Source organism: Pan paniscus, chromosome 20 (genome assembly GCF_029289425.2).
Source record: "Pan paniscus chromosome 20, NHGRI_mPanPan1-v2.0_pri, whole genome shotgun sequence".
In the NCBI taxonomy this organism is placed as follows: Eukaryota; Metazoa; Chordata; class Mammalia; order Primates; family Hominidae; genus Pan; species Pan paniscus.
The window spans coordinates 7663847-7679527 of record NC_073269.2 but is presented as its reverse complement, the minus strand read 5'-3'; the positions used below and the strand labels follow the sequence as shown (position 1 = coordinate 7679527).

Sequence of the window (15681 nt, the reverse complement as noted above, 5' to 3'; positions counted from 1 at the left end):
TAAATGAATGAATCCAGGCATTGATATCTCCCCAAATGACACAGATGAATAATTAAGATTTATGGGCTGGGCGCAGTAGGTGAATCACCTGAGGTCAGGAGTTCGAGACGAGCCTGGCCAACATGGTGAAACCCCATCTCTACTAAAACTACAAAAATTAGCCGGGCATGGTGGCATGCGCCTGTAATCCCAGCTACTTGGGAGGCTGAGGCAGGAGAATCACTTGAACCTGGGAAGCGGAGGTTACAGTCAGCCAAGATTGTGCCACTGCAATGCAGCCTGGGCGACAGAGTGAGACGCTGTGTGAAGCCTTTTGCACACAGATTAAATTGTCAATGCAACCCCCTGAGGCTACTGATGTTATCTGCCCCATTTTCCAGATGAGCAAACTGAGGCTCAGGGACATAAAGAGCCCATCCAGGGTCACTGAACTGGAATTTAAGCTCAGAAACATCCAGATGCACCGTTTTAATGTGTTATTACCCTGCCACGGCCTCCCTTCCTGTGTCCACAGCTTTTATCTGCTCAGCGGAGACACCCTTTTTCCTGCCCTTCTGTTCCCTGGGCACTGTGACGTAGGGACTCATACTTGTTCCAGAAACACCATCTTTATTCCCCACCACTCTCCTAGGCCCCAGAGGACGACCCCAATTTACCTGGGTAGGGCACAAGGCCATTGGCATAGACGGTTTCCAGGGCAGGGTGCCCACCTGGAAAGGGCACGACACCTGCAAAGCCATTGGTGATGGGAGCCACGAGGCCAGGCACGGCGGTGGTGCCCAGCAGCGGGGGTGAGTGCAGCCCTGCAGAGCGGAAGAGGGTCATGGGGAGGCCGGTTCTGGCTCCGGCCCTGCCCACCTATCCTTGGGTGCCTGGAGGAGGCTCACCAGAGGCAGGAGCGATGGGTGTGGCAGGCAGCCCGTTGAGGCTGACGGCGCCTATCTGCTGGATGTGACAGGGTGAGAAGGCCACGCCGGGACTCAGGTAGCTGCCCGAGGTGGACAGGACTGTTGTCTGCTGTTGCATGAGCTGGGGGTGAAGACATGTCACAGTTGGGGTGATATCTGCCCTGAGATCATGGCTTATGAGGGGAGGCTTGGTATCCCAGTTACTAATGAGGAGGTCAGGCTGGGTATCTTGGCTCAGGCTGAGATCAGAACTGGAGCTCAGACTGGGATCAAGGCTCAGCCTGGGAGCAGGTATCAGTTAGGAAGTGAGGCTCGGGCTGAGATCAGGGCTCAATCTAGTCAGGAATTGGGGCTCAGCCTGGGATCAAGGCTCAGCCTAGGATCAGGGCTCAGTTAGAAAGTGAGGCTCAGCCTGGGACTAAGGCTCAATCTAGGATCAAGGCTCAGTTAGGAAGTGAGGCTCAGACTGAGATCAAGGCTCCAACTAGGATGAGGGTTTAGCTAGAAATTGAGGCTCAGCCTGGGATCAGGGTTCAGTCAGGAGCTGGGGCTCAACTTGGGATCAGGTCTCAGCCAGGGTGGAGCTTGATCAGGTCAGGTCTCAGTTTGGGATCAGTCTGGATTTGGAGGTTCAGCCAGAATTGGGCCTAATTTAGATGTGGGGCATAGCCAGGTTCCGGGGCTCAGTCCAAGATTGGGTGTTAATGTGAGATTAGGGCTCAGTCTTCTGGATTTAGGGGCTCGGTCTGAGCTTGGTCTCAATTTGGAGTTGGGGTTCAGCCACGCCAGGAGAGGACCCTGAGCCAGGGAGATGGAGGGAGAGGCAGGAACCCCTGACAGAGTAGACAGAGACTGAGAGAGACAGAGCCGGAGCCCCGAAGCTGTCACTGGGTCACTCACAGCCTGGGCGTAGGCACTGTAGGGGCTGAAGGGCAGTGTGAGGGACGGCGTCAGGATGCCCAGCTGGCCCACCATCTGCTGCATGCGCCGGAGCGTCCGCTCCTTGTCCGTGTCGGCGAACTTGACCACCAGGCTGGAGGAGGCTCCCTGCAGGGGCAGCGGCGAGCAGGGAGGGAAACGGGCTGGGAGGTAGCCAGGACTCTGGGGTCCCTGGATTCATGTTAGCTCAGGCCTCCTGGGTGAGGGGTGTAATGCCAGTGGCTGTCAGCCATGTCCACGGGCCCCCACCCCAGGAGCCGGGGCCACAGTGAGGACCGCGTGGAGATCAGCATCCTGGGCCCAGCAGCATCTGCACAGGTGCAGCGCCCAGGCCTAGGAGGCTGTGATGGGGCACAGGTGGGGGCCCTGACTGTCAGCCACACACTCAAAACAGATGGAGAATCCCGCCGCTGGAGACCAGGGAGGCACAGGTGCAGGCACCTATGACTTCCGCTCACCTGAGAACAGGTGAGAAACCAGCTTCCGAAGGAAAACAGTGGGCTCAGGTGGACGAACCTGCCGTTGTCACCCCACACCTGAAACTCCAATCTCCAGAGAGGAACAACTGGGGCACAGATGGGTGAGCCTCCAATTCTCACCCACACCTGAGAACAGGTGAGACTCCAGCCACAGGAGAGGAACAAGGCGGGACAAGTAGATGATCCTGACTCTGACCTCCATGCCCTGGAGCTAGCAGGTAGTTCAGACCCGGATTTTTTTTGTTTTGTTTTGAGACGGAGTTTCGCTCTTGTTGTCCAGGCTAGAGTGCAATGGCGCGATCTCGGCTCACTGCAATCTCTGCCTTCCAGGTTCAAGTGATTCTCCTGCCTCAGCCTCTTGAGTAGCTGGGATTACAGGCGCCCGCCACCACGCCCAGCTAATTTTTTTTAATTTTTAGTAGAGACGGGGTTTCACTATGTTGGCCAGGCTGGTCTCTAACTCCTGACCTCAAGTGATCGCCCGCCTCGACCTCCCAAAGTGCTGGGATTACAGCCACCACGCCCAGCCCCAGCCCCAGATTTTTGTGCCCTTTGCAGGCAGATGAACCTGTGGCCCATCCACCCAGTGGACAGTGGACAGTAGCCACTGGTGGGGACTGGGGGCCCTGCTTTGCTGGAGCACAGACAGAAACCCATGTGACTGCCGTCCCACTCCACGGCTGTCCAGGTGCCACAGGGCTGGGCTGAAATCCACCAACAGGCAGCCCTGGGCAGTCGAAGCAGCTGAGCCAGGGAGTGTCTGTCTGTGCAGTCAGGACGCTGCAACAGGTCCTGATATCGGTAACAAGAGAAGCCTGGTGGCCGGGCACAGTGGCTCACGCCTGTAATCCCAGCATTTTGGGAGGCCAAGGTGGGCAGATCACCTGAGGTCAGGAGTTCGAGACCAGCCTGACCAACATGGTGAAACCCCGTCTCTACTACAAATACAAAATTTAGCCAGGTGTGGTGGCGCGTGCCTGTAATCCCAGCTACTTGGGAGGCTGAGGAAAAAGAATCCCTTGAACTCGGGAGGTGGAGATTGCAGTGAGCTGAGATTGCCCCATTGCACTCCAACCTGGGTGACAGAGCGAGACTCTGTCTCAAAAAAATAAAAGAGAGGCCTGAGGCCAGGGGCCCAGGAGGCCATTCCCACCCCTCACAAACCAGCCCACACCCCGACTCTGGGGCTCAAGAAGGAAAATATCTTCCCCTTCGACCAGCTCCTCCCTGGTGAGCTGGCTCCCACAGGATGCACCCTGTTGCCTCCCTGTCTTCGCTGACATGCCCCCTCCGATAGAGAACTCACTCCTCCAGACGCCTACCAGCCCTGTCCTGGGACATCTCTGAGCTTGGGAACACTTGCCCTTGTGCTGAACTAAGCCCCTCCCCTGGATTTTAAGAGCTGAGAGAGGTGGCTTGTTCCTCTCAGGTCCCATCTTCCTTGTAGCAGATTCGGAGATGTGTGTGCAGGAAAAATGGCTCCTGGGGACTCCTTCCTCAGGGGAAGGGCCGTCCCCAGTGCCTCCTTGGTCCTCCCCAGCCTCTCACTGCTGCAGACCCTGGGACCTGTCCCCAATCCCCACCCCTCCCTCAACCAGTGAGTCAACAGGCCCCCCATCCATTCTCACCCTAATGTCTGTTTTCCGATCAGCCCTCCTCCCTGTCCACCTGGCCCCAGCTCAGGCCTCCTCCTCCCTCAGCTGGACCTTGGCCTAGCCTCCTCCTTGGCCTCCCAGCCTCTAGTCTTGCACCCTGCCCATCCTCTACATTAGCCCCAAAGGGATATTTGCAACCGACCTGGCCTGTCTCCTCCCTTGCTCTAAACCGTCTGTGGCTCCCCACTGCCCTAGGAGAAAGTCCAGGCTTCTCAGCCTCGCATTGCGGCCCCATCTTCTATGGCTCCTCTGGGCTACCTGTTGCCACCTCCCAGCCTTTCTTCTTGTCAGGGCCTCTCCTGGCCTCAGCAAATCCAACCCAGGTGTCATCCCCTTAGGATACCCTTACATGTACACACATACACACTCACACACTCACAACCTATACTCACACAGACCTGCATATACTCACAAACGTGTACACAGTCACCCACAATACTGACACACTCACAGTCATGCACACACACAAACACACACACACACAAACCTGCCCACAAATGCACCTGCAGATGCACACACATGCGCTTCCTCCCCCGTGGCCCAGGCATACTCACACACACGCTCACACACATAGAAACACACATGTACACTCATACACGCACATGCACTAGTATCTCTACACTAGCACACAATGGCACACTTATCCATACATATTTACGCACACCCCTCGTGCACACAGCACTCACATAACACTCGCCTACTAGTAATGACACACTCAAACACGCACACACACACACATGCATGCAGTCTCGGGCACACTCACACCCAGACATGCACACTCACCCACAAGTACACACTTGTAATACATCCATGCACACACATACACTTCGCTTGCATACTCACCTCCACATCTACACACACTCACACGTGTATACCCACTCCAGGGACCACAGCCAGGGACTGCGCCTCTTTCTCCACCTGTGCCCCCTCTGAAGGACAGCCAGGGGCTACTGGATGACAGCGACGGTAGGAATATGGCCTGTTTCATCCCTGTCCCCCTCACCCCTTTCCCACCCCCACCCCCACGGCCAAGGGCAGCTCCAACTCACCGGCATGGTCTGGCTCCCATGCAAGGCGTGGATGGCCGCCTGCGCCTCCGTGTGGGAGGAGAACTTCACGAAAGCACAGCCTGCTCCAAGAGAAGAAGAGGCAGAGGGTGATGGGGTCACAGGACTGGCTGAGCGGGGGCCACAGGAGAGGGGACGCAGAGACCTACATGGCCAGTGTCAGACACATGCAGCCAGAGAGAATTGATAACAGAAAGACAGCCAGCCGTTTGCTCAGACGGACAGCTGGACAATCAGCCAGATCAAGGGTCAGAATGGAGGAGAATCACACAGACAGACAGCCACAGTTAGACAAAGAGCTGGTCACCCACACAGCCAGCCAGGCTAACGCAGACAGCCAGCCACACACACAGAGACCACCAGACACAGGTGAATGGAAACACAGTCCCACCGACAAAGTCCATAGAACATACAGAGGCCACTGCACCTGGCTCCAGACTGGTAGAGTACTATGGAAGGGCCAGCCATATTGTGGGGGGAGGGGGTGGAATGTTCTGGAATTACATAGTGGTGATGGTTGCACGCTTTTATGAATAGAAAAAAAAGCACTTCATTGTACATTTTTAAAGGGTGAATTTGGTAGGATGTGGAAGACATCTCAATTTTTTTCTTTTTTTGAGTCAGAGTTTTGCTCCGTCACCCAGGCTAGAGTGCAGTGGCGTGATCTCGGCTCACTGCAACCTCTGCCTCCCGGGTTCAAGCAATTCTCTTCCTCAGCCTCCCGAGTAGCTGGGATTACAGACGCCTACCACCACGCCCAGCTAATTTTTGTATTTTTTGTAGAGACGGGTTTCACCATCTTGGCCAGGCTGGTCTTGAACTCCTGATCTCGTGATCCACCCGCCTCAGCCTCCCAAAGTGCTGGGATTACAGACGTGAGCCACCGCGCCCAGCCCTCAATTTTAAAAAGGAAGAACCAGGTAATGGTCTGAAACCGTCGGACACATTCAGTTCTAGTAAGGTAAGAAAGACCAGAGTGGAGTCCGTCCCACATGGTGAGCTCTGTGGACAGAGACCGCCAGACACCGTCATTTGGACTCTCAGGCAGGAAGATAGACACAACCAGAGACCACCAGTCAGTCATATGGACAAATCACATAGACAGAACCAGGAGGAAACAGTTTTACGAATAGTCAGGTGGAGGAATCGGAGACCACAGGGCACAGGTAACTCTGTCCCTGGAGAAGCCCCGCCCCTCCCCAGACCCCGCCCCATCCCAAGGCCACGCCCCTGCATCCACATCCACAAGCAGCCCCTGGAGAAGGCTTGCCCTTCCCCAAGACCCCGCCCCATCCCAAGGCCACGCCTCTGCATCTCCGCCCACCCCACCGCGGCCCCGCCCCTCTTCAGGGCCTGTCCCCACAGCCAGCATGCAGAGAGAGCATGCAGGTAGGATCAAGCGGGACCAGTCTCTGCTCCACCCAACCCCTGTGAACCAGCCTCTCCCAGCCAGCCCCAGCCTCCTATTGGCCTGGCCCCGCCCCACCTGGCCAGCCCCACCCCCTATATGCTCAGCCCCGACCCTTCCCAGGGCCTCTCCCCCTGGAGCCAGTCTCTCCTAACTCTACGTATTTCACCCCTCCCTGCAGTCCCTCCCCTACCCAAGACCCCACCCTTGCAGCCTCACCCACAGACTTCACCTCTGGAGAAGCCTCGGGCCTCTCCAGGGCTACATCCTCAGAGCCAGCTCCTCCCCACCCCTTGCAGCCACACCTCTCCCCAAGGGCCCACCCTTGGAGAAGCCCCTCCCCTCCCCAGGGCCCTGCCCCCACAGGCCCCGTCCTCAGAGGCAGCTCCTCCCCACCCTGCAGCCCCATCCCCTCCCCAGGCCCCGCCCCTGCAATTCCGCCCCTCTCCAAGGCCCTGCCCCTGCAGCCTCACCCACAGACTCCACCCCTGGAGAAGCCCCGCCCCTCCCCAGGGTCCCACCCCAGAGCCAGCTCCTCCCCATGTTGCAGGCCCCACCCTCCCCACAGGCCCCGCCCCCAGAGCTAGCCCCGCCCCTCTCGCAGTCCCGCCCCGGCCCCCGCCCGTCACCTTTGCTGCTGCCGTCAGGCCCCCGGAGCACGGTGCACTCGTCAATGACCCCGAAGGGCTGGAACAGCCGCAGCACGTCCTCCTCCGACTGCTGCTTGTTCAGCATCCCCACGAACAGCTTCCGGTCCCCTGTGGGCGGCGACACCCACCTCAGCCGAGTCCCCGGTCTCCGGGAGGGCCTCCGGGATTCCTCCCTCCCTCCAGCAGAGTGGAGGCGGCAGGGCAGGAAGACGCGGCGCCCGGGCCCTGCCGGCTCCGGTTCTGCGCGTGCGAGGGAGGACCCAGCCGCGCCCTTTCCCTGCTCCGGATCTCTCCACCCTCCCACGGGCCCTGCACGCTCCCATCTCCCGGCCTTTGCCCAGGTGGCGCCCCCGCCTGGAATGCCCTCCCTGCAGTCTTTTGGGGTCTCTGCTCCACTGCTCCCCCTCCAGGCGGAGATGACCTTTCCCTCTGGTGCACTCAGAGAGCCCGCACCGAGTACTAGGGCTAGGAGCTGCCTCGCCGGGCCTGGGTCCCTGTCTGTCTGTCTGTCTGTCTTTCTGTCTGCTCCCTGGACCTGCCAGGCGGAGGTGGGCACTGATGGTCCCCGCACTTTCATGGTGCCCGATAGAGGCCCCTGCCCAACTTTGTCGGGATCAAGAGGGGCCAGGCAGTCACCATCTGTGGAATGGAGTGAGGGTTCACGTGCTCAGTGGACCAGGGGCCTTGGCAGGCTGGACCCCCTGCTGGGTGGGGCTGGGCTGGAACCTGTTCTGAGGCCGGAGCTGGGCCAGCCTCTCCTGTGTGAGCTCTGCCCCCTTGGGTAACTGCATGCTCCCTGGTAATGGGGAACGTGGTGGCTTCATCTCCTAGGGACGGTGAGCTGGGTTACTATGGAAACCGCTCTCGGCAGCTGTCACTCATGGGGGTGGGAGGGAGAGAGAGAAACCAGCAGAGAGACCGAGAATCAGGGAGAGAGAGAGACAGATCAGAGAGAGAGCGCGCGCGAAAGAGACTGTGAGAGACAGAGAGAATAAGAGGGATGAAGAGACAGAGAAGAGAAAAAGGAGAAGGAGATACAGAGGGAGATGGAGAGAGAGACAGAGAAATAGAGACAAAGATGGAGACATACAGACCCTACCTCGCTACTCCCTGTCCCACGCTGGCAGCCAGGGTGGAGAGTGTGAAAGGGGCTCCCATCCCAGAGGGCCTTTACCGGACCCCTACATATACCTAGGTATCCTAACACTCCTGCCCCACGCCTCCACTCAACCAAATCTGGCTGCCCGCCTTCAGTCTCCACTTGAGATGGAGAGGAAATATACAAATTTCCAAGAATGACTAGATTTGGGTCCCATGGGAACAGCTGAGTATGTCCCCACCATGGGCACACCCTGACACCAAGGTCCAGCCCCACACAGACACCACTGGCCCCAGCCTGCATGTCTGCCCACATGCCCAGCCTCCAACAGTCAGGCACACATGTGCAAACACGCACACCCATGTGCAGGCTGGGCACACGCACATGCACACAGGCAGGAAGGCATCCCCACCGCATACCACACATGTGCGCTTATGTGCACCAGCTGCAGAAACACAAATGCACATGTGCATGTACTCACACACATCTGCACACAGGCATGCCAGGTGTGCAAAGTCATATACACACACATTTAAGCATGCACACATGAACACACGCATTTTCACACGGAGACCCCAGAGAGCAATCCACAGCCCTTCAGGCCCCCATTGTCTGTGTCTGAAGCCCTGCAGTTATTGCACCCTGAAGGGAGTGGAGTATTTCAAACTCAGGGGAAGGCAGCTGGACGTGGCTAGACCCCCCATCCTCCCTTGGGGCCTATGGACATAGCCCCTTCTGCTCCCTGGAACCTGCCTCTCCCCCCACCAAGAGGTGTGTGAGCAGGCATGCGACTACTGCATGCTTTGGGGCAGGGAGGCCAGTTCCAGATCCACAGGCCTCGGCCACTGCCCCTTTTGCAGGAGAGAGGAAGGAAGAGATTTTCCTTCTTCTCCCATTCCTCCGCCAACCCCCAGCCTGGCAGCCACGGAGAGATGACAACTACCTCCGCGGCTTTCACTGTCCGCAGGCTTCACCTGGATTGGCCGCGCCATCTGCAGAGAGAGGGGGAAGGGAAAAGTCAAGCTCAGCAGTGGGGGTGTGGTGGGCGGGGGGTTTTGCCTCAGCTCTGCAGGGCAGCCCTGCCCACCTCCCACCACCAGCCCTCAGCACCCCACCACCCCACTAACACCCCAGTCAAAGAAATTATACACTGTCCCACCTACAGCGGAAACTGTGTGGCGAACTCTTAGCTCTCAAAACCCAACAATATCCCTTCCTCCAGGAAGCCTCCTTGCTTCCCCAAATGTGATAGGCCCAATTCCTCCAGTCCCTTTATACGATGTGACTTTGCAGTTCCTACCATCAAGAACTAGAGTCTATTTTCCCACTCCTGGCACCTGAACTTGGCCAAGTGACTTGCTGTGACCCATAGAATGTGGTGGAAGTTAAGTTGTGGGAGTTCTGAGCCTAGGCCTCAAGAGACCTTGTAGCTTCCACTCTTGGAACTCTGAGACTGCCAGGTGGATAAGCCCAGGAGGAGGAGGCGCCTCCTCCTCAGTAGGGGAGGAGGAGGGGCCTCATGGAGACAGAGGCCTCTCTGACAGCCACCTCAGCGGAGTGAGGCCACCCTGACCCAGCTAAGCCCAGTCAAGTCTCAGCTGACTGCAGCTGCTTGAGTGACCCCAGGAGAGCCCAACAGAAGAACTGTCCAGCTGAGCCCAGACCAAGCTTTGCAGAATCGAGAACAAATACAATGACTGGAGTAGTTTGTTACTCAGCAGTGCTGACTGATACACCAAAGTAGCTACATTTAGCCACATCTCCCAGGAGCTTTGGGTGGGGTCATGCCAGGAGCTTTGGGTGGGGACATACCTGAGTGGACCAGCCTGCCATCTGGATTCATTGTTCTAGACACTTTTGTCCCCCACCCCAGGCATTGAAAATGATATTTAATGAAAAAAAAAATTCTCCCTTGCACCAACTCTCACAACATACCAAGTCCTAGGTATGAGCTATTTTGGATATTTGAGAACAGGCTCCAGGGATGTGAGAGTTGGGGAGGCATTTGCATCTCCACTGGTTCTGGGACACAATCCTTCTCCCAGCCTGATGTCTGTGGCAAACTCCCACTCAACCTTCAAAACCCAACTTAAAAGCCCCCATGCAGGGACTCTTCCCACTCTTCTGGGCTCCTTCCTCCCCCTCCCTCAGGCTGGAAGTGTCTATGTCTTGCTCTGTCTCTCTCCAGACAGGGAACCACGGCATCTCCCCACTTGGGGAAGGACACATGGAGGAATTGGAGGAACCTGCTGAACAGAACGGGCCAGAAGGAAGTGGCCAACTTCCACTAACACAGAAAGGCGTCTGGAATGGGAATGAGTGCTACTCTCAGACCTTTTTCCAAGTCAGACAAACTTGAAATAGATCCCCACATCCCCTGAGCCCTATGGGTTCCAAAGTGCTCTTTCTCATCTTCTGACTTTTGAGTTTCAGCAGAGAATACACTTGAAAAAGTGCCAGGTTTTCTTTTTTTTTCTTTTCTTTTTTTCTTTTTTTTTGGGACGGACTCTCACTCTGTTGCCAGGCTGGAATGCAGTGACGTGATCTCGGCTTACTGCAGCCTCCGCCTCCTGGGTTCAAGCAATTCTCCAACCTCAGCCTCCCGAGCAGCTGGGACTACAGGCACGCACCAATATGCCCAGCTAATTTTTTTTTGTATTTTTAGTAGAGATGGGGTTTCACCATGTTGGCCAGGATGGTCTTGATCTGCTGAGTTCGTGATCTGCCCGCCTCGGCCTCCCAAATTGCTGGGATTACAGGCATGAGCCCCTGCGCCCGGCCAAATGCCAGGTTTTCTAATCACAGCATAGCTGCCCAACAAGCTTCAGAGAGAGGTGCAATTTTCACCCCATTCTACAGATGTCAACATTGAGATTTCTGTTATTTGTCTAAGAGAGAAGTTATTTGTGTAAGTCCATGGTGAGTGAAGAGTTTCTGGACTCCAGATTCAGTGATCTTCCACCCACTCCTATAAATAAGGCCTCCTCCCCATTTTTGGACCCCCAAAGTCTCCCCACTGAGCTCTGTCCCTCGTGATCTGACACCTTCTCTAAGACCCATTCCAGCTCTGTGCCCACTCTTCCACCCTGAGCAACCCCTTATTTTGCACTCCCTTCCTCAGAGACCCCTCTGGATTTCCACCTCCCACCCCCTCCGCTTCCCTCCTCTGGCTGAGCCTCTCCTGCTTCAGAGGCCCTTCCTCATCTCTGGGTCCCCTCCCCTCTCTAAGACCCTCTCCCATTCTGACACCCTCCTTCCTGATTGTATGTCCCGGGCACATATGCTTTCCTCAATTTGAACTCAGTCTTTGGGGCCCCAGAAACCGAGAGACCCCTGCCTCCCTGATCCTGTGCCCCCAGTCCTCCCAGCCCAACCTTCCTGCCGCCCAGCCGAACCCTCAGAGGGACCTGACCACCTAGGAGAGGAAAACCTCCATGCTCTTCCCCCACCCAGCCAGCTGGACCCCACATCACCCATGCATACACACCGGGGCCCTTTCCACCTGGGTACCACACCCTGCTAGGCTGGAGGCAGGAGGGGAGATGGTTTCAACCAGATGGGACCAGCTTCTGGGCTGGAAGTGGGGGGGTGCCAGGGGAGGTGGGGAGAGATGGGGGGGCACCTGCAAGAGCTCCAGACTCCTGCTCCCCCCACCCCTCCCACCCCACCTCCGTTGGCCCTCACCTCCTCCCCCCTCCCAGCACCTTGGGCAGATGAGGATGGGGTTGCCATGGCAACGCTGATTCACCACACGGAAGCTGGCAATTGTTGTTGCCATGGAAACCGCCTCTTAGGGGCGAGCCCAGCTCCTGCCTTGCACAAAAGAGATATTTAAATATAATCTTCTGGAGATGGACGAGGGAGGGAGGGAGGGGCGGCCGCGGGGAGAGAAGCTGCCCCCATCACCGAACCCTCCACCCCCACCTTGTTCTGGGGTTGGGGGGCTGGTGTACCTGCTCCCCATCTCCCCACCCGCCACAGAGCCTGGGACCTTCCGCCTCCTACTGGGAGGTCCCTTCCCCCCACCGCTGGGTCAGCTCGGGGAGAGGATCGGCCGGGGAGAGGGGGTCCTGGTCTGGTCCAGTGAAGCCAGTTGGGTAGCCCCCTCCTCTCCAGGCCTCCACTCTAAAGCCGAGCTCCGCGGCCCGGCCGTCCCCACCCCGCGGCCCGGCGCCCGCCTTACCCACCGGCCTGGAGACGCGCGCCAGGCTGGCATCCACGTGCCGCCGCCCGCCCGCCCGGCCGCCCCGGGCGCACAGGCGCGCACCCGCCGCACTGCACGCTCGGGCCCCGCGCCGCGCGCCCTGCGCCCGACGCCCAGGCGGGCCCTGCCCGCGCTGCCCGCCCGAGCCGGGAGGAGGCGTGCCAGGCGGGGATCTGGGTCTCCCCACACCCCACCCCTCCTGTCGCCCCTGCCCGTCCATCTGGCTCTGCCCACCTCCTCCCGGCTCCCTCTCTCCATCTGTCCCACCGAGGTCTCTGCCGAATGCACTCCCTCCCTCCACCACCTTCTCTGGCTCCCCATGGCCGCGTCCCTTCCCTGACCCTTCCCTTCCTCTCCGTTTCTTCAGCAGTATTCCTGCTGTGCCCCATGCCTCTCTGGTTCTGGGGCCCCCAAGGCTGAGTTCAATTTTGGAACTCCAGGAAGGACCCTTCACCAGCCTGGCAGAGGGGGAGACAGAGCCAGACACAAACTCTCCCATGGGGTCAGGGTTGGAGCTGGGAGAGCTGAGGGTAGAGGACAGTGAAGAGCCAAAGGCTGTCCTGGGCCTGCACTGAAGATGGAAAATTCACTGTGAATTTTGGAGTAGGAGTCGGAGTTTGGAGCAGTTGGAAACAATTTTTCATGTTGGAGCAATACCCACATCTGCTGACCCGTTTAGTCTTAAGACAACTTAATGAGATGAAAACATGCATTTCCATTTTACAGATGGGCAAACCAAGACCAGAAAGGAGGGAGAGGTCGGGAGGCCAAGGAGGGAGGATCGTTTGAACCCAAGGAGTTTGAGGCCACAGTGAGCTACGATCGCTTCCATTGCACGCCGGCATGGACGACAGAGCCAGACCCTATCTCCAAAAAAGGGAGAGGGGGAAGGGAGAGGTGTCTTAAGGACCTAGACATCCCTCCAACCAAGGGGTCCTGTGGGCTGGGGAGCGTTTTGGCACTGTGGGCATGGGTGGGCTTGCATTGGCTGGCCGAGAAACAGTCCTTTCTGTCTGACCTGTGTATGCTAGAGATGGGGAAACTGAGGCCCCTTGGGGGGTGGGGAATAGGAACGACTGCAGGAGGAGTGTCTTGCAGTGAGGCTGGGGCAGCCAAGGAGTCTCTGGGATCTGCAAAGTTGTGCCTTTGGAAGAGTAGAGGTTCAGAGGAGGGGCCAGGCGCGGTGGCTCACGCCTGTAACCCCAGCAGTTTGAGAGGTCGAGGCAGGTGGATCACCTGAGGTCAGGAGTTTGAAATCACCCTGGCCAACATGGTGAAACCCTGACTCTACTAAAAATACAAAAAAATTAGCTAGGTGCGGTAGTGCACACCTGTAATCCCAGCTACTCGGGAGGCTGAGACAGGAGAATCACTTGAACCTGGGAGGCAGAGGGTGCAGTGAGCCAAGATTGTGCTATTGCACTCCAGCCAGGGCAATAAGAGTGACACTCCGTCTCAAAAAAGAGATTTAGTGGAAGCCCCAGATGGGTTATTTCCAAGTGGTGTGGAGAGAAGGAAGGAAGGTGGACCCCTTATCTGGGCTGCCCCAGACACCCATTGACCTTCCTCCCCTCCCACCTAGGCCCCAGTCCAGCCTCTCTGAAACACCCAGGCCAAGCCCCTCCCCTGCTCTAAACACTGCTGTGGCTCCCTATTGCCCTCTGGGTAGAGGCTCAGCCCTTGATCCTGGCATTTGAGGGCCCTTTGCTGCTCAGCCCCAGTCATTCCTCCCCACTCCTCCTGCCATGGCCCCCTGAACGTGGCTGGTGACAGAATGCACCCCCGCTGCACCCCATCCTTACCCCTCAAACGCCACCTCCTCCCTGAAGTCTTCCGTGCTCTCTCTCCATCTGCTTCCATTGCCTTGCCCAGGCGTTACCTCGATTACGACCCCTCCCCACTAAACACACACACTGCCCCTCACTCGGGGTAGCCCCGGTGGGAGGCAGGGGCAGAAGGGCACTGGCTTTGTGACCCTCCTTTCCCCACCAAGACCCTTAGCCCAGGGTCCACAAATGACAGCGGAAATGATACACGGGTTTGTAGACTCCTCGGAAAGCAAAACCCAGGCTCCATCCCCACCAGCCAAGAGCATGCCGGGCACAGTGCCTGGCACGGGAAGTCACCCAAGAGCTGGTGCCAGGCAGTGTCTTACAATTTGGTGTCTGCACAGGCCCAGAAAGATGACACGACGCCCCGAGTCTCGCAGCTTGACGTGCCCAGGATCGTTCATTCATTTATTCATTATTCATTCATTTATTCTGTGCCTGTGTGCCGAGCTCGGGTTCCGCGTTCGGCACCTGACAGTCCTCACCTTACAGAGTCCTCCAAACACTTCTAGGGGCCGGGTGTGGTGGCTCACACCTGTAACCCCAGCACTTTAGCACTTTGGGAGGCTGAGGCGGGCGGATCACCTGATGTCAGGAGTTCGAGACCAGCCTGGCCAACACGGTAAAACCGCATCTCTACTAAAAATACAAAAAGTAGCTGGGCGTGGTGGCGGGCACCTGTAATCCCAGCTACTCGGGAGGCTGAGACAGAAGAATTGCTGGAACCCAGGAGGCGGAGGTTGCAGTGAGCTGAGATCAAATCACTGCGCTCCAGCCTGGGTGACAGAGCAAGACTCCATCTCAAAAAAGCAAAACAAAACAAAACAAAACAAAAATCTACTTCTAGGGACCCATTTTATAGATGACGAAACTGAGATCCGGGGAGGTGAAACTGTCACACTGGGCATCTTAAGGCCTCTTGCCCATTCTCAGGTTTGGTTTGACTCTGGGCCAAGTCCTGCAGCGTGGAGGTAAGCAGGAGAGGTAGGGGTCCTGCCAGGGGACCACCTCTGTGACCCCTGTGTGCACAGAGAGGGGTTTCAGGAGGGCAGCATTACTCAAGGCAGCTGCCACGTCTGAGCAGTGAAGGACACGCAGACACACAAATTCATCTTTTTCCAGGGCAATCAGATGAGCAGCAGGGTGGCTGAGGGTGCTGGGATGTACCTCAGCCCCCAAGACTCTTGTAAAGAAAGAGACAGCAAAGTCCCAAAGGTCCTGGCCCCTCCCTCACTGGCCAAGGGACAGAAGCTGGACCCTCTGCCCCTCCCCGCACTGTCCCAGTGTGGGGGGGCTCTCTGTCTCCAGGAACCCCAGGCTCTGGCTTTGGGGATGGGAAGTGGCGTCCGGGGCTGTGACGGGCAGCTTCCCCTGGAATCTGAGCCTCAATTCCAGGGTCCCACGGTCCATTCCAGGATCTATTCTGGTCTGTTATTCAATTTC

At 57.5% G+C, this 15681-nt stretch overlaps 1 protein-coding gene across 10 annotated transcripts in view; it reads right to left on the bottom strand.

The window, feature by feature from the left end:
* CELF5 (CUGBP Elav-like family member 5) overlaps nucleotides 1–15681 on the bottom strand; it is a 73104-nt gene that overhangs the window by 14250 nt on the left and 43173 nt on the right. For 6 of the 10 annotated variants that reach the window (XR_008622161.2, XM_055104168.3, XM_055104169.3 and 3 more), the window contains exons 3-8: nucleotides 9146–9197; nucleotides 7086–7214; nucleotides 5031–5110; nucleotides 1809–1955; nucleotides 888–1029; nucleotides 657–803 (exon numbers count right to left, since the gene is read on the bottom strand). Coding sequence is in view for 9 of the 10 variants with exons in the window: in XM_055104168.3 (XP_054960143.1) it covers nucleotides 657–803; nucleotides 888–1029; nucleotides 1809–1955; nucleotides 5031–5110; nucleotides 7086–7214; nucleotides 9146–9197 (697 nt within the window). In the remaining variant the exon portion in view is untranslated. Of the gene's footprint in view, nucleotides 1–656; nucleotides 804–887; nucleotides 1030–1808; nucleotides 1956–5030; nucleotides 5111–7085; nucleotides 7215–9145; nucleotides 9198–12388; nucleotides 12437–15681 lie in introns of those variants that run through there. The other 4 variants (XM_055104173.2, XM_055104170.2, XM_055104175.2 and 1 more) reach the window with 2 other exon arrangements.